The 26,894-nt window shown below is 50.3% G+C and overlaps 9 protein-coding genes across 9 annotated transcripts; 3 read left to right on the forward strand and 6 right to left on the reverse strand.

Moving 5' to 3' along the window:
* Nucleotides 1-1,479: 1,479 nt before the first annotated feature.
* On the forward strand, nt 1,480-2,623 carry N7503_005932 (uncharacterized protein; the record flags this gene model as incomplete). The annotated part of the gene is made up of 3 exons (XM_057065479.1): nt 1,480-1,781; nt 1,845-1,900; nt 1,964-2,623. The coding sequence occupies exons 1-3, from the start codon at nt 1,514-1,516 to the stop codon at nt 2,621-2,623; spliced, it is 984 nt and encodes a 327-aa protein (XP_056923222.1). The 5' UTR covers nt 1,480-1,513.
* A 558-nt stretch (nt 2,624-3,181) lies between these two features.
* Nucleotides 3,182-6,926, reverse strand: N7503_005933 (HECT-type E3 ubiquitin-protein ligase; the record flags this gene model as incomplete). Its single annotated transcript, XM_057065480.1, has 3 exons — nt 3,182-4,104; nt 4,154-6,280; nt 6,332-6,926. The coding sequence occupies 3 exons, from the start codon at nt 6,924-6,926 to the stop codon at nt 3,182-3,184; spliced, it is 3,645 nt and encodes a 1,214-aa protein (XP_056923223.1).
* An 846-nt stretch (nt 6,927-7,772) lies between these two features.
* On the reverse strand, nt 7,773-10,697 carry N7503_005934 (60S ribosomal eL15 domain-containing protein; the record flags this gene model as incomplete). The annotated part of the gene is made up of 7 exons (XM_057065481.1): nt 7,773-7,913; nt 7,985-8,368; nt 8,572-8,658; nt 8,724-8,810; nt 9,280-9,932; nt 9,982-10,528; nt 10,605-10,697. The coding sequence occupies 7 exons, from the start codon at nt 10,695-10,697 to the stop codon at nt 7,773-7,775; spliced, it is 1,992 nt and encodes a 663-aa protein (XP_056923224.1).
* Nucleotides 10,698-11,930: 1,233 nt separating this feature from the next.
* Nucleotides 11,931-14,055, forward strand: N7503_005935 (histone acetyltransferase NGG1; the record flags this gene model as incomplete). Its single annotated transcript, XM_057065482.1, has 2 exons — nt 11,931-12,450; nt 12,590-14,055. The coding sequence occupies 2 exons, from the start codon at nt 11,931-11,933 to the stop codon at nt 14,053-14,055; spliced, it is 1,986 nt and encodes a 661-aa protein (XP_056923225.1).
* Nucleotides 14,056-14,631: 576 nt separating this feature from the next.
* Nucleotides 14,632-16,509, reverse strand: N7503_005936 (nitrogen permease regulating protein NPR2; the record flags this gene model as incomplete). Its single annotated transcript, XM_057065483.1, has 4 exons — nt 14,632-15,744; nt 15,797-15,933; nt 15,987-16,415; nt 16,467-16,509. The coding sequence occupies 4 exons, from the start codon at nt 16,507-16,509 to the stop codon at nt 14,632-14,634; spliced, it is 1,722 nt and encodes a 573-aa protein (XP_056923226.1).
* Nucleotides 16,510-17,113: 604 nt separating this feature from the next.
* Nucleotides 17,114-18,025, reverse strand: N7503_005937 (uncharacterized protein; the record flags this gene model as incomplete). The annotated part of the gene is made up of 1 exon (XM_057065484.1): nt 17,114-18,025. One exon carries the CDS (start codon nt 18,023-18,025, stop codon nt 17,114-17,116), a length of 912 nt encoding a protein of 303 aa, XP_056923227.1.
* Nucleotides 18,026-18,448: 423 nt separating this feature from the next.
* On the forward strand, nt 18,449-20,944 carry N7503_005938 (uncharacterized protein; the record flags this gene model as incomplete). Its single annotated transcript, XM_057065485.1, has 7 exons — nt 18,449-18,476; nt 18,526-18,543; nt 18,593-18,726; nt 18,780-18,878; nt 18,931-19,084; nt 19,132-19,994; nt 20,039-20,944. 7 exons carry the CDS (start codon nt 18,449-18,451, stop codon nt 20,942-20,944), a joined length of 2,202 nt encoding a protein of 733 aa, XP_056923228.1.
* Nucleotides 20,945-21,599: 655 nt separating this feature from the next.
* N7503_005939 (S-adenosyl-L-methionine-dependent methyltransferase) lies at nt 21,600-22,802 on the reverse strand (the record flags this gene model as incomplete). The annotated part of the gene is made up of 1 exon (XM_057065486.1): nt 21,600-22,802. One exon carries the CDS (start codon nt 22,800-22,802, stop codon nt 21,600-21,602), a length of 1,203 nt encoding a protein of 400 aa, XP_056923229.1.
* Nucleotides 22,803-23,774: 972 nt separating this feature from the next.
* Nucleotides 23,775-26,720, reverse strand: N7503_005940 (urease Ure). The gene is made up of 6 exons (XM_057065487.1): nt 26,619-26,720; nt 26,467-26,553; nt 26,359-26,385; nt 26,033-26,229; nt 23,934-25,974; nt 23,775-23,869 (listed from the first exon to the last, which is right to left on the reverse strand). The coding sequence occupies exons 1-6, from the start codon at nt 26,637-26,639 to the stop codon at nt 23,789-23,791; spliced, it is 2,454 nt and encodes an 817-aa protein (XP_056923230.1). The 5' UTR covers nt 26,640-26,720; the 3' UTR covers nt 23,775-23,788.
* Nucleotides 26,721-26,894: the final 174 nt, after the last annotated feature.

A 26,894-nucleotide genomic window follows, 5' to 3' on the forward strand; every position in this document is an offset into this window, starting at 1 on the left:
GACAAGGTCAAATAATCGGCCCCTGCAGTGTGACCGCACTGACTCCTCGCTGGCGCGCACTTCGCTCCTCACACGGAACTTTGACTGGGAACACGGGCCTTTGCGAGAAACTCGTCTGGGAATTCGTGTCACTCGATTCGCATTGGCTTTATGTACCAGCAGGTCAGCAAGGCCAAGACAATGGGGTCTCGGACTTCAAAAAGACCTCAGCGACGCATCGCGGGCGCCGAGCTCTCCGGGGTCACTAGGTTCTACTCCAAGACATGCATATGCTAGCGCGCAGGTGGTGATACTATCTCATAGCTTTCTTTTTCTTACTCCCTTCACTACTCCCCCACATCCTTTTCCTCCCCACCTCTGCCAAAGCCTCATCATTGCGACAGCTGGCCCCCTCGAAATCAGCTCCTTTGAGCCTCCACCAACCATGACACCTAACGCTCCATCGGACAACAAATCTACACGTAGCGCGCCAATATTCCGGAGGGTTCACATAGACGTACAACCGCTGGGATACCATCAGGTGCGAGCTGCCAGGACGGCCAACACGGACGCGGATGCAAATTTTCATCATGTAAGTGCGTGCAAGCCGGGGATATTCCTTGTCGAAAGTGAGCGGGGAACATCATGTAACTATAATATTCATCTTCCTGCATATCTCCACCGAACATTATTTTCTTGAAATCCTCTATTATAGTAGACTAGTATGGTAAATTGTACACATTGTACGGCGTTCCGTGGTTGTATAGTAAGGCGCGCCCCTGGAAGAAAAACTCTGCAAAGTGGGCCAAGGTGAACCAATCTTCCGCTGGAATTTATGAACGCCGCAGCACCCGACACCGCCTATACTGTAGTATGCTGCTTATTCAACGTGATCTACATGTCAGTGTGACAGTGTGACAGTGTTTGAGTAGCCTCACTGACATTGCTTTGACATTGATCACCCTGTAGGCCTGATCTTACGCACCATGGACACCCTGAAACCCCGACCAGAGCCGCACCAAGATCCACTTCTTGATTCTGTGTTTGAGCTAACGTATCCGTACTCTGTACAAAGACCTCGGAGTCTCGGATCCGCCCCGACGGTCATCCCTGGACCTGCATGTGGATATCGCGGAAAGTAGTGTCCGGGCCATCACCGACGCTAGAAAGGGCTTGCCACAAGCTAAGCACGATATGCACCTATCACAATGCATTTGTATTTTCGGGCTGGCCCGAACAGTGTCGATACAGCGCTAATGAGTGTATTCGGAGAAACCTCGATGCGCTTGGCTTCCTAGTGCTGGGCAAGATCAAATTTGTGTGCCTCTCCCAAGGTTCTACTAGTGAAGCCTTAAGTCCCCACTCGGACTAATGAGGCGGATTCGCTCGCCTTTTATTAGATACACAAGCATTAGATTCCACTTAAGTACCCGCTTATGCACCATTCGAGATGCCTTCGAGAAGACGGAACTCTCGGATCTTTTTTCCTCCCCTAGACCCGTAGGCCCCTATTGCCTCTCGCCTTACTCTAAACATGGCTGTGGCGCTCTCAAGGTTACTGGTGAATGGCGTTCTCCTTGCTATTCCAATCGGTGCCAGTTTAGGGGTATTGTTCGGGATCGACGCTTACCGATCAAATCATGGACAGGCGGCTCTGTTCAGCGGAGACACTGACGGCACTGGAAGCGGAGGATCGACAGGTTCTGGCGGTAGTACCGTCACCAACAATGGTGTGAACAGCACCATCTACTGCCAGCTATCGTACGGCATTACACCAGCCTCGACAGGAGAACAGTTCACATGTAAGTTGACTGAGGCTTAGAATATTCGCCGAGGTTGAAAACTGGCTGACTCGGAGGATTTAGTAAACCCTAACCAATGGGGTGTTACGGATAGCACTTCAGGTGCACTTTGCATGAATGTGAGCACTCTACGCAAATGTCTGAGACCACATATGCGAATTCGCTACTAATGCATATCAAAGATCACCACATTCAATAATGAAACCTACCCGACCAAAACAACCGCCCCCGAGTTCTCCGTCACATGGCAGTTCGACCCCGGCTCAGAAACCGCACCAGTGCATGCCTTCCCCAACATCATGGTTGACGGAGTTCTCCCTATAGAGCTAGAGAAGATGACGGAGATCGCAATGGATTTCCGATGGACATACGGTGTGGGCGATACACCCGCGGAATCAACAAACACAACGGATCTAACTGCCAACTCGGCCAACTTCAACGTCGCGGTCGATATGTTCTTCGACAGCGACAAAACGGCCGCTCAGAACAGTAGTAAGGCAAAGTACGAGGTGATGGTGTGGTTTGCCAAGATTGGCGATTCAACCCAGCCGAATGGAAACCAGACGACGACCACGAGGAAATTGGACGGCACAACGTTTGACCTGTGGTCTGGTACAAATGATGTTGAGCAATACGTCCTTACCTGGGTGGCGACTAACGTCACGGATACGTTTACTGGAGATATCTATCCTCTTATCACCGATCTATACGAGCTTAGCGGAGATGAGTACCCTTCTAGCACGGACTATATGGGTATCTTCAGTTATGGCTCTGAGGTGTTCTCGTCGGACAAGAATGTCACATTCTGGTCACCGAAATTGTCAATAGACATCCAGAAATAAATCTCCGTCGAAGATACCTCCTGGTATCATATACTATATCTAGCAAATCAAATGAATCTACTTAAGTGAAATTTGGTGTATGAAATTTGAATTAGTCATGCCGTTGCCCAAGATTGGAATCAACCAGACGCGTTGATGGCAGGCTCTCCACCAGAGGCGGAAACACGCCACAACAATTGAATAACCGGAAGACTACGGAAACCTAGGTCTATGCTTCTTTCAGTAGTCTAGGATATGGGGGAAAGCAATTCAGAGCCAAGCTTCGATAAGTAAAATTGAGAAACACCAGAATTGTAGCCTGGAGGCTGTATTGAAGCTGTATATACGTCTTCAAGACTAAGCAAAAAGTAAACAAAGCACCTGCAAGTGCGGCCAAGAGTAACCTAAACATCCGAGATGCAGCTCCAAAAAGGAAAATAAAGAAAAGAGAGGGAGAACCCTGAAAAGCATCGTCAGCTGTTTAGGACCTGAATGGCCCACCAGTGGGCATAACGTCCAGCGTCTATCCTTGTAGATGACCCGAGTCCAACAATTGCAGGGCATGGAGAGAGTAAAATATCATTTGAGGCCAAATCCCTCGCTGTTCAATACAGCATCCCAGAGCAGCTTTTGGAACTTCTCGCGTGTAGCATATCGGTACAGGCTCAGCGTGTTGAAGCAGGTTCGTGCTGTAGGGTATCGGGGAGAGTCGTCGCCCAAACAAGCCAGTCGAATGGTCAGACTTGTGGCACCCATAGCGGGTATGCGGTCACTACCGGTAACGAATGACAGGATTTTCCGTTGCGATGGGGGCGGGGCAGTCTCGAAAAAGTCCCAGAACCACTGGACTACAGGAATTGACTCAGGGCGGTGGTGAGACCAGTTATCATAGGTGGCTACCGCACGCAGGGAGGTCACATCGAGTGGCTCGTCAGAGCCGCGTACAAGCAGTTCAATTTCCTCTGGTCTGAATAGTGATAAGGCATTGCCGCCGCAAACTGTGAAGAAACCCCTTTTGAACGGTTCGTACTGCCGAGCTACCGCAGTGTCCAGAAGATAGTAGACGTATGCATCCACAAACTCTTGCCGGTTTGCGTTTGTGACGGGTCGCTTCTCGCCTCCTGTGCAAAGAGGCACACTGACTATCTCTCCGTACCGGTCGGTCTGGGCAACGAAATCATAGCAAAAAGTTTCGGCAACGTCTCCTTCGTATTCCAGAAGCATACGGAGACCTTTAGCAAGTGCTGGACGGTACTCGGCAAGATCATCCAACGTGCATTTGAACTTCGATCGTTGAGAGGTTGCCGTCTGCGGAGCAGTGTTCTGTGGTGCTGAGGCCAACAATTTTCTGAAAGCAAACGGCGGCAGATCCACGTCGAGAATTGTAGAGTTGTAAATGGCAAGTCCGAGCAAAACCCCGACCAAGAAAAATTGCTCGGATGATTCGAAGCAGAACGGGTTGAAGTAGCAATACTTGGAATCGTCGTCGTAGATAAATAGTCCTGTAAGGGGTCAGATACATCAATCAAAAACCTTTCATATTCTACTTACCATGATGCGGATCGAAAACCTCACGGACAAGCAAGAGGAACCACTCCTTGCGCAGACCTCCAGCGTCGATTCCTTCCTCTCCAACGAATTCAATTCGAAGGCCCTTCTTGATCTCCTCTTGGCCTGTGCCTACAACTTCACTGACACCACGAAGACTATCTTCGACTAGGCATTCTCGCCGCACCTTCAGAACAAGATACTGGCTGACCGCCCGGTGGTTGAGAATGCTGCTGAAAAAGGCTTCACGGGCTTTCAGTTCCATTTGACGGCGTGCATCGTGCTCGAGGATATGAATCTTTGCCCAGATGCTGAGGAAGAAAGGGTACTGGCAAAAGGAAAACTTTGAGCCTCGTGATTCCCAATTCTCAAAGTCTGCCACCAGGTCTGAATAATCTAGCAAGGTGTTGTAGAACGAGCTGATAGGGACGACATAGTCTTGGATATATCTAGAGCCGTTTGCAGAGTCGTTTGGCCGTATTCTCGCATCTGTGCCTGTATCGAGCCTGCGCGGCGCTTGGGAAATGTTTGCTGTAAACAGCAAAGACATGATTCTTGCTGCTGATCTTATCTGCCAGTCTTCCGCGTAGACGATAGGAGACTCCTGCTTCTTAGGAGGTGGCTTGCTAGGATGACGACGATTGATAGCAGCATGCAGTTCAGCGGGAGTATTCCCAGAAGCACTTGCAAAACTTGGAATTAAGTCATTTCCATCTTTGGGGTTCTCGCTGCGCTTTCGACCATGCTGGCGCGTCAAGCGATACGTAACAAATCCACCAACCAACTCCACCAGGCGTTCAAATTGACCCGGTGGATAACGCGCGAACCAGGACACAAAGTAGTGGTGACAATCATTGGGCATGTTAGACAGCAGACCAAGAATTCGCTTCAGTATCCCATAATGATGGTTGGAGCTTCCAGAGCGAGCAATCGGCGCAGAAGCATCTTTCCGGGAAAACTTTCCATCTCTGGTTGTTGATCGGGGGACATCTTTTGGATGCGATGGACGCCGTTCATCCCGGTGGGTTGATTGGAGCATTTTAGGTGAAGCGTAGGCTATTGGAGATGACAGTAGAGGGTTCGCCAATAGGATGAGTAGAAACCGAGTGTCTTCTGGCTTCTTCAATAGTTTCCGAGGACGCTTGAGAAGATTCTCAGTAGCCTTCATCAATGTTCGGTGGAGATGCAGCCGAGATTCGGTAATGTCTTTTTCAATGACAGACATGTCAACTGACTCCCATCTCTTATATCTAGCCAAATCTGTGCCCGGACGTGGTGATAGGTCCGGCTTCTTAGCTGCCCACCTCTCCGACCAAGAGCTTCCTGCAGTCAGAACTAGCTGGTACCACTGGTTGGCTTCAGTCCAGTTGATCCGAGGGCTTCGAGATGATACTGAACGAGACTTATGCGGGGCTCGTTCCTTAGCATTTTGGGGTACTTGTCCCTCGGCCTCGGCCCACTCATTCATCCACCAAGTTGAGTTCTCCGCAACATCTCCCAAGAGAAGAGTTTTTGCATCAGGCTCGAACACGGGGGCGTTGACAGCTGGGTCAGGTACGCTTTTAGGATCGACTTTCATGCGCGGAGGGTTACCACTGCTAGCAGACCGGATGGACGGCTGGTAGACGGGAAATGACGCATTAAGAGCTCCACAGCCTTTGAAAGCCGCAATGATGTAGTTTTCAAGTCGCTTGAATACTACTGGCTGGTTCTCGTGATCTTTTTCCTTGGTGCTTTTAGGCTGTACTGTCGGCTGGGGTCGCTGGCCTGCTTTCGAACAACTCTGCAAATCAGAATTGGCACGACTCCGGATAGGCATGTCCTTGCCTTCCCATGGGAAAGCATGTGGTTTCAGGAGATTTGAGTTCTCCTTTGTCCCATAAAATCCGCCTCGCTCAGTTGACGTGGACGTGCTCCGGCTACGAGGATCTCGTGGGGTTGAGAGCTTCCCAGGAATAGAGACAGAGTCCGATACCATGGGATAAGGTTGGCCATTTGCTGAGCGATCCCTGCCTACGCGGTTTTCGTCCGGCGTCACCCCTGAACGGGATCCATCGAGGAGTGTCTGGAAATACGCAGCAATACATCCGTCAATAATACGCCTAGTATAGTTGATTGACAAAGGCGCATCTACCACTAGTTAGCAAGATTCGAAAAAAGGAGAGCTCCGTGGTGAAATACCTGGCTTCGGCTCATGCGGTAGCGGTGGGAGCTGGGACTCGGGCGGGTCTGGGGGCAGTGGTTTTTGTAGCCGGTCTTCCAGATTTGGATCAGCTTGATCTTTCATTTTCTTCGAAAGCTCCCCATCAAGGTCGGTGACCATCAAACAGGAAGTGCAGCGGTAGACTTGCAGGTGCCGAGGCCAGCGCACAGTCGAGTTGCAGGTTGGGCATTTCCCTTCCGCAAGATCACTTCCTGGTCCTCCCTTAGGTACATCCTTACGAGGACTTGTTGTGAGGGTCTTGGCTGGGTGTGTGTCCCCGTCAGAGTCCGAGTCCGAGTTCCAAGCGGCATTTTTGGGCGTAGTCTTGCCACGCTTCTTCACAAGTCCGCTGAATGGAGAAGTAAACGGGTGACTAATGGAGCGATTGTGCCCACGGCGGTACGGGCTGGTGGGCGAGGTGCCATTCATTGAAGGCATTGTCCGGTCATTCTGAGCCTGAGACGGGTATCGCAGAGCGTTGTCAGAGTCGAAGTGTGAAGGAGCGTTCGAGGCAGCGAAGCCGGAGTTCGAGGTCGATGGAATCGGTGGATTACGTCCGGACCGGGATGGCATAAGGGTGCATTTGTTCCAGTCAAGCTGGGTGGAATGTTCGGGATGGATCAGGCCAGGTAGTAAGCCAAAAGGTGGAGCTTGGGCCTCGTGCTGAACGCATACAAGTCGTTCGTGGGGGAGTTGACGATAACGATGGACAGAGGACAGGAGAGGTAACTACTCCCTTTTTCTCGAGCTAAACTGATATTGAGCTGCCGGCAGCTGACAGGAATCTTTGTCAATTCAAGTTCAGAAAACAAGAACAAATGAGTGAAATGAAAGAAGGCAGAGAAAGTTGTATGTTCATAGTCCCTGGACGGATTGGGAAAGCGGGCTAAGAGTGAACTGGGAAAGCGCGGGCAACGGAGGAGTGCCTCAGGCGGCAACGGTCCTTGCTATTTTTGGCTTGGGGCAACGCAATCCAAGTGGGCTGATCCAATGATCTACCTTTTAAGATATTTTTTAGCTCACAGAAGTACATTTTTAGACCGCAATTGATAATGGGTATTCTTGATAAACCTAGATTTTCAATATAGGTGGAGTACGCACGAGATTGCCCCAGAGTACGCGGCCATTCCGGCAGGTCTACTGTAATACAACATACGAGGACCAGGTGAAATTACAACCACCATGCTACCAGTGGCAGTTCTACAAGACCGTAGCGGCATGGAGTTGAACCAGTCATACTTCGTTAATCAAGGGGGGATTCAACATAAAACAAAATGGCTTTTTGGCTAAAAACAGAGCCTTCCGGTCTGCATTAAACTCGGGCCCATGGCAGATGACACTGCTCGGGTGAGAAATGTTTGAAAAGATAACCACATGCAGCCAATATTTTCCAGCCTATACCACAGTGCACTAGCGCACTTAACGGTAACGCCAGTAGCTCTGGGTGTTCTGGAGCTTCCAGGTGTGGCGACGGCCAGCCTTGGTGTTGTTGTAGCGGTGACCCTTGTTGATACCACGGGACTTCTTGCCGGTAGCAGTGAGACCACGAGCCTCGCGGTGCTAAGAAAAAAATTTTCATCAGTATGGCTATTCCGTAGATAATAATTTTGTCGAGATGGAAGAAAACTCACCTTGTGGACGGGGTTGCAGATCCAGTTGATGCGGGCATCACGGCGGATAGCCTTGTGCTGGGGGTCGACGAGGATGACCTCGAAGTACTTGTAGGTCGAGTCCTGGTTGATCCAGTAGGAGTTGAGGACGCGCAAGTTGGCGCAGCGGCGACCGACACGCTCCTCAGCGGTGGCGCGGAGGGCACGCTGGTACTTGAGCTGGTTGATACCGTGGTTGGTGGGCTTGCCGTAGGTGGCACCCTTGGGGGCAGGGCGCTTGCGACCACCGCGGCGGACACGGACACGGTAGACGACGTAACCCTGCTTGGCCTTGTAACCCAGACGGCGAGCCTTGTCGGGGCGGGAGGGGCGGGAAGCACGGTGGATGACGTTCAGCTGGCGAAGCTATATTGATGCACTCTCAGCAAAGTTCAACGAGTGTATAGCAAGACACACGAGACAAAGTCTCTTGCGTGCCACAAATCATTTCCGCCGCAGGTTCGTTTCGAGCCACCAATACCAATATTCAGGCATTTCCTATGGCTGTACGCATACGAGCGCTCGGCGGGAATGTTAGGCAATCGAGGGTCAGGGGATTTTTATCTCACCTCCCAGCAGCGAACGCGGAGCAAGAACCGAATAACATCGGACTGCTTCTTCTTCTGGATCTCTTCGACGTACTTGAGGGCACCCATCTGAACAATTGCGAGTCAGCGATTAGAACTGAATGATAGAAAGTCGTTCGTGGTGGTGATCATACCTTGTCGGCTTCGTCGTCGGTTGGTCGTTTGTCGCAACTGCAAGAAAAGTTCACGAAAGAAGAGAAGAGAGGATTGTGTGTGGGACGCTAGTGATTAACCGAGTGTCGGTGATAAGCCAATCACGTTTGTGTGACCCACTTACTACCAACCCTGGATTGTGTAGAGCCTCAGGTGTCTAATTTCGGGTTTCTTCCGGATTGGTTCCAGACTTCGTGAACATCAATGCAGGAGGTGGCAATCATGAAACCTTAGAATAATGGACAAAATCACAGAAGGATCAAAATACATTTATAAATAACATGTCACTCATCAACCGATGCAATATTATATACAAAATTTGAGATACTCCAACAAATGCTCTCCATGCAACTGACAAATGCACCTGACACCCTTCTTCCCTTTGTATATTCATGGGAAGGATAAAAAGACAAACAAAGAGGAACAAAGCTCGCTCATGACTCCAATCGCTCAGATATTTACTAATGCTTGTGGATTTTGAATGATTCATCATGATGACCTTCATCCACTGCGTCGTGAGGCATTGTCTTGACGAACCATGTGGTTCGTCACCGGGATTTCAAGGGAACCCAGCGGCAACACACTCTTCTTACACAGAGGACACAGGCTGCTATTTTCCATGAGAAAAGGGTCGATACATCCGGGGTCGAAAATGTGACCGCAAGGCAGTTCACGGACCGTGGACGATCCAACAACAAAATCATCGAGGCAAATTGCACAGGTCGTCTGAGTGTGGCTCAGTCGATAACGATTGGGAGTGGAACTAGATGATGTGGACTGGTCATCGGTCACTGGGTTTATTACCGCAGCCTGAGGCTTTCGGATTCCAGTGGGGGTTCTAGGAGGTCGGGAGGTCGGCTCGTGTTCTTCAGGTGTTGGCGAGGGAGTCTTGCTTCGGGGGTCGACCTCGGCCACTTCAGCATGTACTTCATCCTTTGAGTCTGTTGTTGATACATTTGGATAGGTGTAAAGAGGCATTTTTTCCACAAGCTCTCCAGGCACTTTGATCTGGTTAAGTGCCAGGTATTCAATGTCCACTTCGCCTGATTCGATTCGTTGGCGCAGTACCTCTCGCCGTCTCCGTTGCATCATGCGATATAAGACGACAAGAATCAAGGTCAAGCCAAATATTGTTCCCAGTATTGCAAGCACAAAGCTCCAAAGGCTCGGCGATGAGGCGGCTGCTTTGTCTGTGTCTGGTTAGCGTTGACCATATAGTTCAGACCAATTCCGACTTACCCGCATCAAGCATCGTAAAAAGGCGTGTATCTGACTTTCGTACCGGCTTTGTTGAGGTATCAGAAGCGTTATGAGTTTGATTGTGGCTAGTCCCGTCTGAGAACGTTGCGAGTTCGTTCATCAGGGTCACCCCGGCTGGGCCGGGCACGGCATATATAGGATAATTGTTGTCAATCATCCACTCATCATCATCATGCAAATTCCATTGGTCCGAGCTTGGGGGTGGCGGTATTCCAGACTCATTACTGGAAGGCTGAAAGAACACGAGGGCATTGGTGCCTGCTTCTCGGCTGGCGGCCAGAAAGGATTGAGTACACTCTGGGGAAACCCATGGCGCCAGACCAATGACGGGATAGCCGAACCCCGAGACATCCTTGTGACGGGTCACGTTTTCTGGAATGAATGGGCCCGTGGTCTGTTTACATGGATCGTGGGGTGACAGATCTGGCACAAATAGCAGACCGGATAAATGCCCCGAGTCCGGGAGCCCATGATGGGAGAGCATTTGAACGGTCCGGTCCAAAACGAAGCGAAAACCAACATTTTCCTATTCCCATGTGGTCGTGTGAGTATAAAATCTTGAAACATTCCAGGGACAGGGCTGGGGCTGTCCAATGACTTACACTGACTGACGATGAGGAGTTGGAGGCACTGCCGGGGCCCGCGAATAGCGTGGCAACGGTGCCCTTGGAGTCCGGGGTCTCCGTGCGAGACATAGCTGTAGCAGATTTGGGTTTGGTATGTTGGAATCTCGGCTATCTAGCAAAATAACATTGTTCACAGGGCAATTGAGTAACAGCCTGTGCGTAGTCTTGCTGGAAGGTCAATAATGAAGTGAAAAAGAAGAGAAGACGAGATGGAAATGACTATTATTTTACTCATTAAGACTAGATACAATTTGCATCATATTTTTGAACGATCCCGGCGATTTCAGGCTCAACATGGCCCTTGTCGCTAATTTTGAATCGGTAGCGGCTACAGGAATGCAAGGGCAAATCCGAGGCCAGGGCCAGGGCCAGCACAAGAATGTGGGAAAGATCCAAGCCACGAGGCGATCGAGTCACTGTGCGACATGCAGAAAACATTATTTCTCAAAATAGAATTAAAAAAAAACAGGGTGCAAATATCCTGAAACAGGAAATGGATCGAAGGTGAAGTATATAGCCCTAGAGACTCCGGATTTGGCTGGCCGTTTGCGGAAGCCGCGCGCAGTATTGATCGGCGTATTTACCACCACAATATCCTTGAGTTATGTTCTACTATGAGATGACGAGATGCTGTCCACGGAGCATTTGAATATTATGCACATGGGTTTGGAAGTCATTCTATGACGGCGTCACTAGGCATATAGTATTGTTGTTATGCATGTGGGTCTATATTTAACAGGCTGGGGCTGGAATATTTATATTTCTCCCCCAGATTCAAAAAAGGCATATAGCGGCTTCAAGTGCTGAAGATTTGGAGTAGGTTGAATGTATTTCGAACACGAGGAAACGGAGGAAGTACTCAGGGCTACCAGTACAGATGCCTAGACCATAAAGTTCGATAACATTCGTTTGCCTCTTTCTCTTTGTATGTCAGTTGCTCAACTCAGTGCTGCGGCTTAGTAAGGAACTCGGGAAACCCAAACTTTATCTTCACCGTCCACCTCACCGCCTCACGTGCCCTCAGTACACGATCACGTGTAAGTATCCCCAGATCGAGGCACGGAGTCTCACAGCTTCAAGTGCTTCATCTCGGACCATCAGAACCATCGTGCCAGTGGCTTCCTTGACTTTGGTGAACTAGCTGGAGCCCACTCTGATCTTCTTATATCGGACCTGGCCAGAATGTGGCTCCCGATTACGATCAACATCTAAGAATCCCTCGACCGACTCGCCAGCCGACTCCTCAACTGATTTCCTAATCCCCCTTTCACTGTCGAGAAAGAATCCAATAAGCACGCTCTAATGCCATCAGCATATAAGAGCAAGGGCAAAGGCCGCGATGCGCGCCAGTCGCGTAGTCGCAATACCACCCCATCCAACGCGGGAGGAGCAGCGGCCGCATCGCTCCCAAGCTACCTGGAGAATGACGTGACCAAGCTCATTGACGTGGCCAACGGCCAGTATACGGAACTGCTTGAATTAGTCGCAGCTCCAAATATCCCCGACTCCAAGACGTTGGAAACCCTTGTGGAACATCTCAACAATCTTAGTGATATGGCAGATACCCGCGGTGAGGTTTTTAACGCGGGGATGAGGGAGATGTCACAGAAGCGAAAGGAAGTCGTGGAGGACCAGGAGCTGAGCCATGAAGTGGCAGACCGCGCAAAGCTGAAGCGCGAGACGGAGGATGATGATGATCCGATCCATAAAGGAAAGGTGAAGAAGCGCAAAGACCGTTCAAGCATCAAGGAGGAACGACCCTTAAGCCACGGAGCTCATGAAATTACCCGCCAAGATGGCGCAGAAACAAAAGTTGAAGGTGGTAAGTTATCCAAAAAACCTCTCCATTGCTCCGACACTTTTGTTGTGAGCCTCCACCTCCACTTCCCACAGTTACTCCACCTCCCATCCTTCTTTCTCAAACCCCATCCACCCAAAAACAACGAATTGACAAATTTTAGCGGCATCTCCAGTGTCTAAGCATTCCAAAACCGCGGCTTCCGACGGGAGTTCTTCCCTTTCCCCTCCCTCCATGTTGTCTCCAAACGGCGCCACGACCGGAAACGATGGCGCTGAAGCGCCTGAATCCCCCGAATCTGATTCGAGCGAATCCTCTCACCAGCCCGAACCCGCGCCAGCTGTGCCAAATGTCCAGGTGTTTGGAAGCAATCCTTTGAAATTCGATGACCCGACGATCTACCACATTCGAGACATTCTCCCCGGCATGAGCGATGATGAGAAGAAGGAAATCTACAGCGTTGCTCACTTCCCTAAAAGTGACCTTTCTCATATGTTGGGTGGTGTCCCGCCTGACAAGGACTTTAGCAATGCGAAGCCCACCAACCAAGTCAGTGCCAATACCTTCCAGGCCTACATTGAACCTTATGTTCGGCCTCTCATGGAAGAGGACATTGCTTGGTTGCGAGAACGAGGAGATCGCGTGACGCCCTTCATCAACCCGCGGCGAGGCAAGAGAAGCTATCGTCAGGTCTGGGCCGAGGAGGACGGTATATCTTATGACCAGAGCCAGGATGACAAAGACCAACTTCCGTTGAACCAAGGTCGCGGTGGTATTGAACAATTGACAGATGACAAACTTGAAACCAACGAGGTTTCGATCGGACCACTGCTTAGTCGCCTCTGTTCTCTTCTGCGCTATGAACATCGTGCTCTTCCCGAGGACAAAGACAATGCGAACTCGATCAACGGCGATGCAACTGGCCTACCAGCGCCCGGTGGGGATGCAATGGACCTAGACCCGCCGCCCAATGGATTAGGGACAGATATGGAGACCAAGCCCGATAGCAAAACCCTTCCCCCAGCAACAGCCTTCCGCGATGCCAATCCCAATGAATTCAAAACCTCAGTTGCCAAACTTGATCACGCCCAGCTCGACGAGCGCGCCAAGGCCGAATTGCGATACATTGGGTTCCTGGGACCCGAGGATAACCCAGACTACGATGCCCACTATGACGATGAAGTGGCCGAGCGCCTCCGTCTTCTCCAAGGCGAGCTGAAAAAGCAAATTGTCACCAACAACGCACGCAAAGCCCGAATTCTCAAGATCGCCCAGGATCATATGGCTCTCCTTGAATTCACGACTATCCAAGATGACCTCGATTCTCAGGTCCAGCAGGCTTATCTCAAACGTACCCGCACAATGGGTAAGAGTAAGAAGGGTGCTCAGGCCAAGCACAGGCCCGGCGGTGCGGGCGGTGGCAGCCACATTGCTGCGGGTGTCTCACGCCCCGCTGTTGGGGACGCGGCGAAGATCGTTATGGATCGTCGTAAGCGCTGGAACGACGCTTTCTTGCCAATCTTTGAGGATATCAAGACTACCATCCCATCAGAGGGTGAAACAATCTTCGATCCCGCCACAATGGCTGAATATGAGAAGGCCGAGCTGGAGAATTGGGAGGAGGAGTAGTTTCGAAGTCTTCTTCATGCACCCTTCCCCATTCTCTCCATCCTTTTAGCTCTCTCACTTCCATGGGCGTACTTCTCTTGCTTCCATTTGATCCTACTTTTCAGCATGGCTCCTGCTACCATGTGCAATTCCCCTTTTTTGTTCTTGCATGATACAACACGACCGGAACGATGGGTTGGCGCGGCGTTTTTCGGGTTTATTTCATCTTTCTGACTGCCAAATTAGCAACCTCTGTCCTGAAGATACCGGTAGCTTTACAGTCCCATCGTAATGCAAATGAGATGGATTCATTCTTGTTTTTGTTTTCATTAAGGCGGCGGCATCTTGATTCTTTACCTCCATGTCCTGTATCTACTTGTTCATACTACGCATAGACTGAAATACTCTATGGCCCCTTGACACTTCACTTTTGTAAGTTAAGGCACATTCTAGTCGTAATTACTTTGAGGACCCCCAATGCCTAGGAATTAGATAGTGGGCACCACCTAAGAAATCCAACGAATACTAACATCACCGTATTTGATATAAAACCAAGGGTATCTAGACTTTAAACACTCACCAGCACTTGAGAGGATATCACCGATGAATAATAACCACCTCCCCAGGGAACCTCTTCAATCTCGCCGTTAACTCCCGCTCACTAATTTCCAATTCCGTACAGATCTGATCGAAACAATGTGTCCCATCAAGATACCGTCCAAATAACCTCTCATCAATCCCATCCTCCTCATCCTCTTCAAACAACCCGCCTAATGGCGCATTCCCAGCAATCCTGACATTCCCACTCCGACCCCCACTATGAAAGCTAGAAGCCCGCTCATGTGAGCCATCCTGTCTAGTTCCAACAACAGAGGAGATAGGGGCCTCCTCGGCAACACTGGACGCATAAGGAGTATTATTTCCCGTCGTAGCGCGCGAAGAAGGCCCGGTGGATAAATGCGCAGGCGTATTCACTGCACCCGTCCCCGGAGCCGTTCCAGGAACGAGCGGAGAAGAATTTCGAGGCGCGGGTGCAGGTTGACCCGTTGCACAAGCGTATTTGTGTACACGGTATAGAAAGCCCTTAATCACGCCGAAGGTGATAAAGCGTCTTATATCGATGTTTGCTAATTCGCGGCTATGTTGTGCGTACCACTGTTTGATACTTTGGCCTTGTTTGAGCCCGGCATAGAGCTCGACTATACCTACGCCATCGACGATAGGTGGTCCCTGTGGGATGCTTGGGTTTGTTGTTTCGGGGCTGTGCGATTTCTCTTCTGAGTCACCTAGTAACGGCCAGATCTCTTCTGCGTCGAAGCGGGACCCGTCGCGGGATAGACTTGGTGCTGGGTCAGTTATTGGGCTGGCGAGGGGCATTCCGCCGATGATGGTGTTTGCGCTGCCGTTGTTTGCTGAGGCCATGGCAGCTGTTGGTGGGGGAAGGGACGTGGGGGGTGCCATGGGACTATGTGGTGCGAAGCGGGTGTTTACGTAGCGGGCGCATTCAAGTTGCATTGTTTCGTCTGAGGCGATGGTGCCGTTGAATTGGGCTGTGGGTGCGTAAATGGCTGAGAAGGAGAATATGTCGAGGAGGTAGACACAGCCGTAGTATAGAAGATGGCGGATTGCACGACAGGTGAGGGAGAAGTCTGTGTCTGCGAGAATTGAGATTATACGGATGCTGTTCACACCATTTATGTGCGGGACGACCTAAGGGTAATAGTGAGCAGAGTTGTTTCAATAGGTGGCGGGGATATCATACTCGTTGCATGGTCAAATCCCAATTCTCGTCCATGAAAGCTTGATACCGCACTGTAAACAGTGGGACGTACCATGCCTTGACAGATGGCGGGGAAGGGTATATAGGGAACAGCTTTATGTTCAATGTGTTGAGCTCGTCTGTTTCAATCATCAGTTGCAATCGCAGCCAACTTGGAGCTCGACAAACATACCAATAGGAATCATGCACTCGCAATAATTATTGAGGTCCTCCATCAACATTTCACAGAGACTGTATACCTTCCCCTCGCCGTTCTTGGAGAAGTCGCGCGACAAGAAACCGCTCTGCTCTTCTAGGGCGTGCATCAAGTCGGCCAGCTTCCGCACCACGCTTTTGTATGTGCTGAAATCGTCCTCTTCGGACAGCACGAGGCAGAAATTAAAGATAAACTCGTTGCGGTCATAGCGAACAGACTTCATGCAAATTGGGTAGCCCAGGATACGGTATCCATTTGTGCAAACCTGAAGCAGGTTTCCGCAGAGCTCCTGGCGGGGAATCACAAAGAACGAGACGTCGGAGAAGGTCAGGAAGAGGGGTTGTGTCGGGGCAGTGGAGGAGGGAACGATGGCCCCATCTGGGACTTGGTGGACGACTTTGGGACCTAGAAAACATTGTTAGCACAATAGTGTGACCAAGAGCATGCCTTGCTTACCCTCTTGCGTGTCGAATTTGCTGTAGAAGATTGCCTTGATCATGATGGAGATTGTGGGCGCGAAGCCCGGGGTAGCGCCTTGACTGGCAGTGCGTATTGAGCTGTCGCAAATTTCGCAGAGCTAGCAGCTGATTTCCCTCTTTTATGAAACAGAAGCGCACGGCATGGCGGAGTCGCGATCGACGCGTGAAGTTGGAGATGCGGGAGTCGGAGTCGACGCTTATCGGCGGGTCCAGCTCCACTCAATCCAAATGTCTACAAAGTACGTACATGATGAATTTTTTTGGAACTAGATAATGGACTTGGATTTCATGTACGCAATTACAAGTCTAAATGCATTGGAAAAGCAAGCAGATCAATTCGAAAGAGCAATGGAATGCACTAGCTAAGCCGAGGGTATTAAGTCGAAAGAATATCGTGAACCATTGCCCGCAGTGAAAGATCTATGCGTCGAGATTGATCTTAAGCCCCGCAGCGCTATCGATACGGGCAATAAGAATCTTCGAATGGGAACCAGTCCTCCTCGAAAAAAGTGCATGTGAAGTGCTGAGGCTAAAAAGCGAGAAAGAGAACAAACAAAGTAAAGCGCCGAATATGCATGATCATCTTGTCTTTTGGTAAAGGATTGCGCGAGCAAATACCTGTATTCATCTTGCTGTCCCAGAAGTGTGGCTCGAGGATTGAGGCATGACGGGACTTGAGGCGAACAGGTTGGCAGTTGAATACAGAAATGTTTCTGCAGACATCGTCGACGGCAGGGGTCCCTCGTCGACATGGACTTCATGCCGGAGTGCAGATGTTGGTGCCTCGGGGATGAAGCTCAAGGGCTGCGTGGATCGAATGGCATGGACCATGTCGCCGTAGCCTCCCCGTTCCCCGGCCTCCTTCAGCCATTGCTCCCAGTCCTCGTCCAGAGGCACATCGGCTCCCTCGTCGCGTGCAGCCATGGCTGCCAGCAATCGATGGTTTAATGCCCAGCCACAGCTCTCTATCTCCTCGTCGCTGGAGTCTTCTTCGACGAGTTCCTGTGTCGGGTAGTCCGACATAACACTAGAGCTGCGGGTATCGCTCGCGCGCACCGTGTCGTCGCTACCGGTCTCAATGAATTGGTCCTGGTCATCTTCTGGCCCGCAGAATTCATCATGTATCGTAATCGAGGGTGGTTGTGTTGGTGATGCCGGCCGAATCAAATGGCCCGTTGTGTCCCGCACTGTGACCCCTTCCTCCAACTCGTATCGCGCCCGCGCGAATTTGGTGCCTTCCCAACAACATAGCTCCAAAATTTCTTCCCTGGTCAGCTTCAATTCGTCGAAGGTCCTAAACAGCCGCCTGTGCCATGGGAAACGACCCAGTCGCATGCGATGGGGGCCATAGGTATAATCAAGCCCTGGATATTGGGCTTCAATGCAATCCAGGGGGCCATAAAAGGTGTTGGTCTCCACTCGAACTTCAGGAACCAGGTGCTTGGCCACATGGGCTGCAAAGGACGATGGATCATGGGAACCAGGGCGAGGGAACGTCGTGTTGTACACAACCTGAGCGACCGAGGGTTTACGCATATTGAACTTAGGGAGGAGAGATGCTTTGAGAGAGAACAGGGAAAACAAGAACGCAAGGGCATGTAACGCAATTTTGAAGGGGGAGCGCTTGGAAGGCGCCTCAGCCACCGAGATGGATGAAAGGGAAGAGAGATGAGACTCCCGTGGTGGGGAATGTCTAAACGCGGGACAGTAAACAGTTCATTTGACGTTTCAAGGTTATGAGAGATGAAAATCCAATTTGTAAGAGAAATATATGTGACGGAGTTAGGAGGGAAGAAAAGAAGAAGAAAAAGTAGAAAAGAAGAAGAAAAGGGTGAAGACTAATAATCATGGGATCGTGTCACTGTGAGTTAATGTGATGTGTTGTTCCTGCACGAACAGCTGGTTCAACTCAACTCCACTTCTTGCTGCTACAGGCCCGCTTGAGCCATTTCTGCTCCGATGTCGACTTTCAATGGAATTGTTGAAGGTTCGCGAATCCTTGACCCATATATTATGAGATACTAAATACCTTGCAGAGTTCCCGGAGATCAAGAGTATGTATCCCTGTACGCCTGATCAGGATCTTCAGCTGAACCCATGCAGTCGATTACTTCCGCAAGAACCCTGAGAGACCAGCTCCGCTGGCCTGCTTCCTGAGCCATGTCCATAGTGATCACCTACAGGGCCTGGAATCCTTTCGGGCTCCCTTCATTTATTGCTCCCCTGCAACTCGAGAAGTAAGTCTTCCATGTCTTGGCAAACCAACTCGAGTACTAATTAAAGTGTACAGCTACTACTGCGCATTGAAAAATATCCACATCGCATGAACTTCCAGAAAGGTATCCTAGAGTCAAGGCGATTGCACTACAAGCATCTAGGCAAAATTCTGGTTAGTCAATCTCAATTATGAATTATAGAAAATCCCCGCTTACTCCAATCAGCGCCCGATCCCGTTAAACACACCCACCGAGATTGAACTAACCCCGAGGAAGCATGTTCGGGTCACTCTGTTCGATGCAAATCACTGCCCCGGGGCTGTAATGTTCCTCATCGAGGGGGCCGGGAAGGCCATCCTCTATACGGGGGACATCCGAGGTCAGCTCTTTTCTCATTGGATCTATCGCAAAGTTAACATTCGACAGCGGAACAATGGTGGACCAATGCTCTGGTGCGACATCCAGTCCTCATTCCATATACCCTGTCTCGGAAGCGACTGGACAAGGTGTACCTGGACACAACTTTTGCCGGTGCATCTAACCCGCTGCGGGAATTCCCATCCAAGGCCGAGGGGCTCGCCGAGCTGCTTCGGAAAGTAGAGACCTATCCAGAGGACACAGTCTTTTATTTCCGCTCATGGACATTTGGCTACGAGGACATATGGCTAGCACTGTCTACCGCATTGCATACAAAGGTGAAACCCATTCATATATTCCGAGTTCCGAAATTGGAACTAATAATTGGCCAGATTCATTTAGATCCATATCAGATGGGTCTTTATCGGGCTCTCTTGAATGCCCCCGGGGGCATCAATGAAGCCCCCGGGCTTTGCGGGTTTCGACTGGGCAATAGACCTGTGGAAGGTTGCTTGAGTGAGAACGAATCCAGCAGGATTCACAGCTGTGAGCCGGGGGTATCGTGCAAGGCTGCTCGGGACCCGAACACAATTTACATCACACCCATCGTAAACCGTACTATCGATGGTATAGAGATTCCCGAGGTTGGGGCTGGTGGCGGTGGTGGCGATTTGTACCAGGTCCATGAGCTAGAGCTACCAGACGAGTCTGCTCTGGCGGGTTTGGAGAAGCTATGTGCTCAGCATATACCTGACCAGGAGGTCCTATCACAAACCCGTGATGCACTTTTGAAAGCGTTTAGGTCAAGCAAGAAAGCCCTATCTCTTGACCAATACGGCGTTCAAGATGATGAAATCTCTCTGGAGCAGCTAGTGACGAAGCTCAGTCGGGGCAATGATCAGGTCACGAAGCCCAATCTGCCAAACACTATTGTAAGTCTCATGCATTACCACTCGAGTTCTACTAATTCTTTCAGCGGTTTCCATATTCTCGACATTCATCGTACTCTGAGCTGTGTGCATTAGTCGCTGCATTCAGACCCAAGGATATTCATCCCTGCACAGTAGACCCCTCCACCTGGTCCGAAACCGTCTCCATCCGGAGTCTTTTTGGTCACCTATGCTCTGGAGAAGATTTCATCCATGATGCTTATATGCGTGAGACACTCGGCTCGCAGTGCGATGAGGAGCACCATGCAAGAAAACGAGCCCGGTATGAGGTAGCCTCAACTCAGTCGACACAATCCAGCGAAGATGAAGAAGATGAAGAGCTTCCCTCTGGCATGACCGGAACCCATCAACCTGAATCCTCAATCCTGTGCACAATTCCAGACAGAATTCAAGGCAAAAATGAGGAAATCCGACGGGCACACCGCTACTTACTTGAACACGCCGACCCGAAAGTATTGCAAATTGGGCCTCTCCCTCCCTCGGTCCAAACAGTCAGAGAGGAGAATAGCTTCAACACCATCAACGACTTAGAGCCAGAAGCAATAACTCCGCGTCAGCCCACATACACAAGCTTCAACAATGATGGAGCTAATTCCCCACTGCCGGACAACCAATCGCCCTCTCAACTACATGAAAGTCAACAAACTGATAGCTTCACACTTCCAATCTCCGAATCCGCACTCGCCCCTTCTTCCCCCATAGATGCAGAGACTTCTCTACTTGCCGAAGACTCTTTTCCAATCCAAGGAGAGCCAACCTCCGAATCTAGATCCGGACTAGGAGCAAGCGCCGGTCGACAACGAATCATGTCGCGCCTGCGTTCCCGTATTTCGGCGTATCTCGCAGCTCAAGAGGGGTCGTATTCGGCGTGGGAGGATCATTCGCTCGTTTCAGCGGGATCTAATCATGCTGAGGAGGAGCCGGAGTTGTGAGCTAGCATGGGGTAGGAAGTAGGTACAGTGAAGCATGGTGCATTCTCATCTTCATTTCCATTTATTTTCATTCTTAGGCTTTTCTTTTCAAAAAGTCCTTTCAAAGCGTGTTTCTTTTTGGCTTCTACCATACATACCCCGAAGCTTATTCGTTGACATCTAATTTCCGGGTATGTTATCTAAAGTTGCTCGATTTATACCCCAATTAATTGATTGTCTTTTGTCTTGTTGCAGTCCAGAGTAATCTCCCGCATCTCGGGAACAACCCTGACATCCCCGGCTTATTTTCTAGTGTGGGGTCTTAAGGTGCATATGCATCGGGGAACCAACACGTAGTACGCTGCGGCGAAATCCGCCGAGTGCCCTGGTGGGGTCGAGTTGGCCGCAACCCGCCGTATCTCGCAAACCTTTTGAGCTGTGGAAAGTAACGATGGATTGAATCCACGCTATTTATGATTGCAAGGGCTTACAGCAGTTTCCAAAATCAGCTATACGCACTCTTGCAATTCGGTTTCCGAAAATAAAATCCAACGGCTGAGTCAAGTTGCCTCCAGCGCGCAGATACTTTCTTAGCCAATGTAGATCCTTAGATTCTCAAAATGTTAAAAGAGCTGAAAGCGTCATATTAATATCTTAGATCAAGCTTCAGTATCAATCAACGAAGATTTCCTAAGAATTGAACAAGCCTCCGATAAGTCGACGGACGCGGCCCCATCGAAGCCGTCTTCTCGGCAACGAGATGATATGCCTGCAAAGAATTGGTCTTGAAAGCGTGAGATCCGCCCCATAAGAATACACGGAACACACGATAAGTCTCTTCGCCCCAGCCTGCAATAACCTCGTCTCGAGCCTGATCAAGCCTCTTCGCCCATTCGAGCATAGTCAACTCATAGTCCTTCGTCTCCCTAGCCACCTCCACAACCTCAAAGCCATGGTACAAGAATTCCGCCATGACATCTTGCAGGGTCATGAAAGTATGCGTCCCACCCCAAATATTTTCTCGAGTCCAAGAACTAACTGCATACTTAGTGACAGCAGCCGAACCATCGAGATAAATCCGTCCACCAGGCTTCAACACGTCCCAAACGCAGCGTGAGAATCGCCGGTAATCGGGGAGGTGCTCGATCACCCCAAGTGTAATGATATGATCATATAGCTCGTCGGGCTTATGCTCCAGAAAATCTTGCAAGAACACTTGACCAGGAAGATTATTTTCCGTAATGATCCGCTCAACAAAGCGCGCTGAGTCCGCTGACAACGTCAACGTCGTAACATGTATACCTCGCGCGCCACAATACTGTGTCACGCCGCCCCATCCACCACCAAGATCGAGTACTCTCATGCCAGCTTTGAGATCGAGAGCCTTGAAGATTATGTCCAATTTATTCTCTGAGGCCTGCTCGATGCTCTCATCTGGATCCTTGAATATCCCCTGGGTGTAGAACCGATATTTCTTGTCTATGAATGTGAGGTACATACCATCACCGCGGCCGTAGTGGTCGCTGATGACTTTTTTGTTCATGGCCGTCGCAGATCGAATGTAATAGTCGTACAGGAACTGGAGTTTTTGTCTCAGAGGCACTTTCTCAGTCAAACTTTGTCGTGCGCCGAAGAGAGCGCTGAAATCGCCTTCGATTTCAATATCACCGGATACATAGGCGCGTCCGACGCTCAGCTCTGTCATTGGTGTTCTGAGTGCACTCTCCGAGCGAAAGATAACACGGTATTTGGGCGACCCTGACCCGACGAGGACGATCGAGCCATCTGGAAGCTGGATCTCACCTGGGATATCGAGGGTTGCAAGCAGGGCAGCTAAACCGGTGCGCGGCAGCTTGCTTTTGGGTGTTCCTACAGCCATTGTGCGGAGAATAATTTGAGAAATTGAAAAGTTGCGAGAGCAGAAGATAGCAGTCAGCTCTAGCTTCTCAGCTTTTATGAGCTGGCAATGCCAATGTGTGGAGGTCGTTGTTCAGCTCTCATTTGTCAAAGATGTGGAGAGCTGTGATCTGACTGCATGGTGATACTGTAAGCACTGAACTCTACCTATCATTTTCTTCATCATGATGGGTGCATAATGACGAGTCCAATCGGCCCACTCTTTTTAGCAGCCAATGGCTAATTCGATAGCATGGGAAGCGCAGTAGATAGCGAAATCCATGTAGACAAACATCTTTCCCTATCGGGTTTAGCTCTCTGCATGGTAGCACGGCCTTTTTAATTTTGACTGGCGAACAGAGACGAGAGCTGCGCTGCATGCCGGAAATATGAGCTAGCAGGCAATGTTGACAGATCGCCAGATCTATGTAGTACACAAGCCGATGCTGGATGGCAATATTGTAATATTACTGTACTACATTGCCTCATATATGGTGGTACTCCATACAGTCATTGCGATAACACTACTGCCTACATAAAGTACCAAAAGCATGGCGGTATAGATGACTTCGAAACCACTGTACCTAGTACATCTATAAACTTCGATGAGGAGATCCAGACAGGAGCTAGCCATTGAATGAGGTCAAATTGATAGAAAGTCATCATTTCGTTCGTAGCTAAGCTACCTAAGGTAGCATGCTCAAGTTTAGATACCTAAGCTACCTACATTATGCATAAACAATCCGCGTACACACTCTTCGCTATGACAACATGACGGATATGAACAGGGGAAAAACGAGAGCAGGAACACAACACGAACTCCTGGAGTAATAGCAAACGCTCGAAGGGGGTGGTATATAACCGAGACAATGCTGATAATGAAATCGGAGACAGACCAATGGAAAAGGGGGAATGAATAGAAGAAAGGGTCGAAAAGAGAAGAGAAAAATCAGATGTTGGCATCTTCATCTAGAAGATGTAGTACGCCTGTGTCAAGGGTAACTCAGTCGCCGGTTCAGCGTCACAAAGCATATCATCCGCTTCGACAGTCTATCAAGTAGCGTTAGTATCAGTTTTCGAGTGATTGAAGGGGAGAAAAATAGTGACAACTTACATAGCTCTCCGGGTCAACCTTCATCTTAGGCATGGCGTCATTAAACTTCATATCCTTCTTCCCAATTGTTCGGCATCCCTTCACAGCTTCGATCCGCTTCTTAAGACCGTACGTCTGAACAATGCCTTCGTCGATGGAAGCTTGAGAAACGAACATGACCGAAGTGCTGGGGACACGGGCACCGAACATGGGTCGCATGACCATCGGCTCAATAGTCGGGATCGAGGCGTTAGGATCACCCATCTCGGCGACGGCGATCATACCGCTCTTGAGAACCTGAATAGGCTTCGTACCAAAGTTGCTTGGTTTCCAGAGGACCAAATCGGCGATCTTGCCCACCTCCACACTACCAATCAGATGGCCCATACCCTGTGCCAGGGCCGGGTTGATTGTATACTTGCTAATGTAGCGCTTCACTCGGAAGTTGTCGTTGTTGGTACCGGCGTCTTCCGGGAGAGGACCCCGTTGGGTCTTGTTCTTGTGTGCGGTGTGCCAGGTACGCAGGATAACCTCGCCGCAGCGGCCCATGGCTTGCGAGTCAGAGGACATCATGCTGATGGCGCCAAGATCGTGGAGAACGTCTTCGGCGGCGATAGTCTCGGCGCGGATACGGCTCTCGGCGAAGGCAACATCCTCGGGAATGTTTTTCGACAGATGGTGGCAGACCATCAGCATATCGAGGTGCTCGTCCAATGTGTTCAGTGTGAAGGGACGGGTCGGGTTAGTACTGCTGGGCAGGACGTAAGGGTGCTCGACGACACTGATGATATCGGGTGCGTGACCACCACCAGCACCCTCAGTGTGGTATGTGTGGATGGTACGGCCCTTGAAGGCCTCAACGGTCTGCTCGACGAATCCGGACTCGTTCAAGGTGTCCGTGTGGATCATGCACTGCACGTCATACTCATCGCAGAGTGTCAGACAGTTGTCGATAGCAGCGGGGGTGGAACCCCAATCCTCGTGCAGCTTAAGACCGGCTGCACCCGCCTTGATCTGTTCCTCAATACTGATCCTTCCGCAGTCGTTACCCTTACCAGTAATACCAATGTTGATTGGCAGGCTATCGCACGCCTGCATCATCTGGCGCAAGTGGTTCGGACCAGGTGTGCAGGTAGTGGCGTTGGATCCAGTACTGGGGCCAGTGCCACCACCCAGGAAAGTGGTAATTCCCGAAGCCAAAGCCTCGTCCACCTGCTGTGGGCAAATCAAGTGGATGTGCGTATCGAAACCACCAGCAGTGACGATCTTGTTCTCGCCAGCAATGACATCGGTAGAGGAACCAACCACCAAATCGGGGTGCACTCCATCCATCACATCGGGGTTACCGGCCTTTCCAATTCCAACAATCATACCATCCTTGATTCCAATATCGGCCTTGTAGATACCGGTCCAATCAATGATAAGCGCATTCGTAATGACCGTGTCTACACACTCGGAGGCAGAGCGGCCTGATGCCTGGCCCATACCATCACGAACCGTCTTACCACCACCAAAGGTACACTCGTCTCCGTGGCTCGTCATATCGTTCTCAACCTGCACCCACAAGTCGGTCAAACCAAGACGCACCAAGTCTCCAGTCGTGGGACCAAACATGCGAGAATAAGCTTCCCGCTCCATCGAGAATCCAGTAATCAACGCATTATCCGCCATTGGCTCCGGGACGTGCGCAAATCCAGCAACCTGCAGCTTTGTCACAATCTCATCGGCACGGCTAAAATCAACGGGCCCGTTTGCCAAGAAGTTGCCTCCACGAATAATCTTGTTACCAGCAATCTCCACCAAAGTGACAGTCTTGGTATCACCGGGCTCGAACCGAATAGAGGTTCCAGCGGCGATATCCAATCGGAATCCATATGATCGAACACGATCAAAGTGCAATTGTGGGTTCGTTTCAATAAAGTGGTAGTGCGATCCAACCTGAATTGGTCGATCACCCTTGCTCATGACCTTGAGCTTAATGCGCTTCCGTCCGTCATTCAGTTGTACTCGCGCATTCTTCACGGGAATAACGGCGCCAGGCATCTTCTCCGGCAAGAAGTCACTGGGGTCCGGGTCGGGGAAAGGCCTCAGCGGCGGGAACGGGCAGGAAGCTTCCATACAGCGCACGCTCGAGATCACCCTCATCACTACTGATGGGGTGGTGTACTGTGACCAGGTATGTACCTGATGGGAAAGTTCCTTCGACCTGGAGCTCAACGAGGGTAGCAGTGACAGAAGGAAGGACATGACGGCGACCCAGCATGGTCTTTCCGATAGACATCAGATCGGCGACGGAGTAATGTCCATCGCGAATAAGCTATATTATTCATGATGATCAATTAGTTTTGTGTTCATCGTTGACAAATTGCAATGCCATTGGCTGCTGGATTTGTATTGTAACTGCCGATAGAGGGGGAAGGGCCAAAAAAAAGTGGGGAAATCGTACCTCGTGCAGGACGGATGAGATCAAGGCCTGCAGCACAAAAAAATTAGCGTCGGGTACTTTCACACCATATTGGATTTCGTGTTTTTGAGTTTTGTAAGAATAACATACCACTGATTCAGCATGGTTAAGTCGCACACCCCGGGCCAGACGCCGTTGGGCCAGGAACCCGAGGTTTGAGATGGTGAGCTTGTCAAGCTATAACCGGATGTCAGTGGAAGGGATCTTAAAGACCATATTCAGGAAGCTTGGCGAATCCGTACCTCCTTCGGAACAAGCTGCATGACGCAGGTGGAACCCGAATCTCTTGCTTGGCAGGGAATTAGGGATTCAGGAAGAAAGATTTAACTCCTGATATCAAGATCCCCAGATGGTTGAGAGTGTCAGAATGTGGGGGACGCGGTATATTTCAAGTCGAATGCCGTGTTGGCGACCTCCGATAACGATGATAAGAGTCAAAACGCTGGCCGATTGGATCCCTACATTCCCCCGTTTTAGTCACGGTTTTGCTAATGGATTTCTGTCAGGACCCAGGGGAC

This window comes from Penicillium pulvis, assembly GCF_028828015.1.
Source record: "Penicillium pulvis strain IBT 33274 chromosome Unknown contig_23_segment0_segment0, whole genome shotgun sequence".
Taxonomy (NCBI): domain Eukaryota; kingdom Fungi; phylum Ascomycota; class Eurotiomycetes; order Eurotiales; family Aspergillaceae; genus Penicillium; species Penicillium pulvis.

Bases quoted from the DNA above. Each gene is read 5' to 3' on its own strand.
- N7503_005940 (XM_057065487.1), bottom strand. From the start codon at position 26,639: ATGCAGCTTGTTCCGAAGGAG. The intron at 26,554-26,618 runs GTACGGATTCGC...ATCCGGTTATAG, and splicing joins TGCAGCTTGTTCCGAAGGAG to CTTGACAAGCTCACCATCTC. The intron at 26,386-26,466 runs GTATGTTATTCT...TTTGTGCTGCAG, and splicing joins TTAACCATGCTGAATCAGTG to GCCTTGATCTCATCCGTCCT.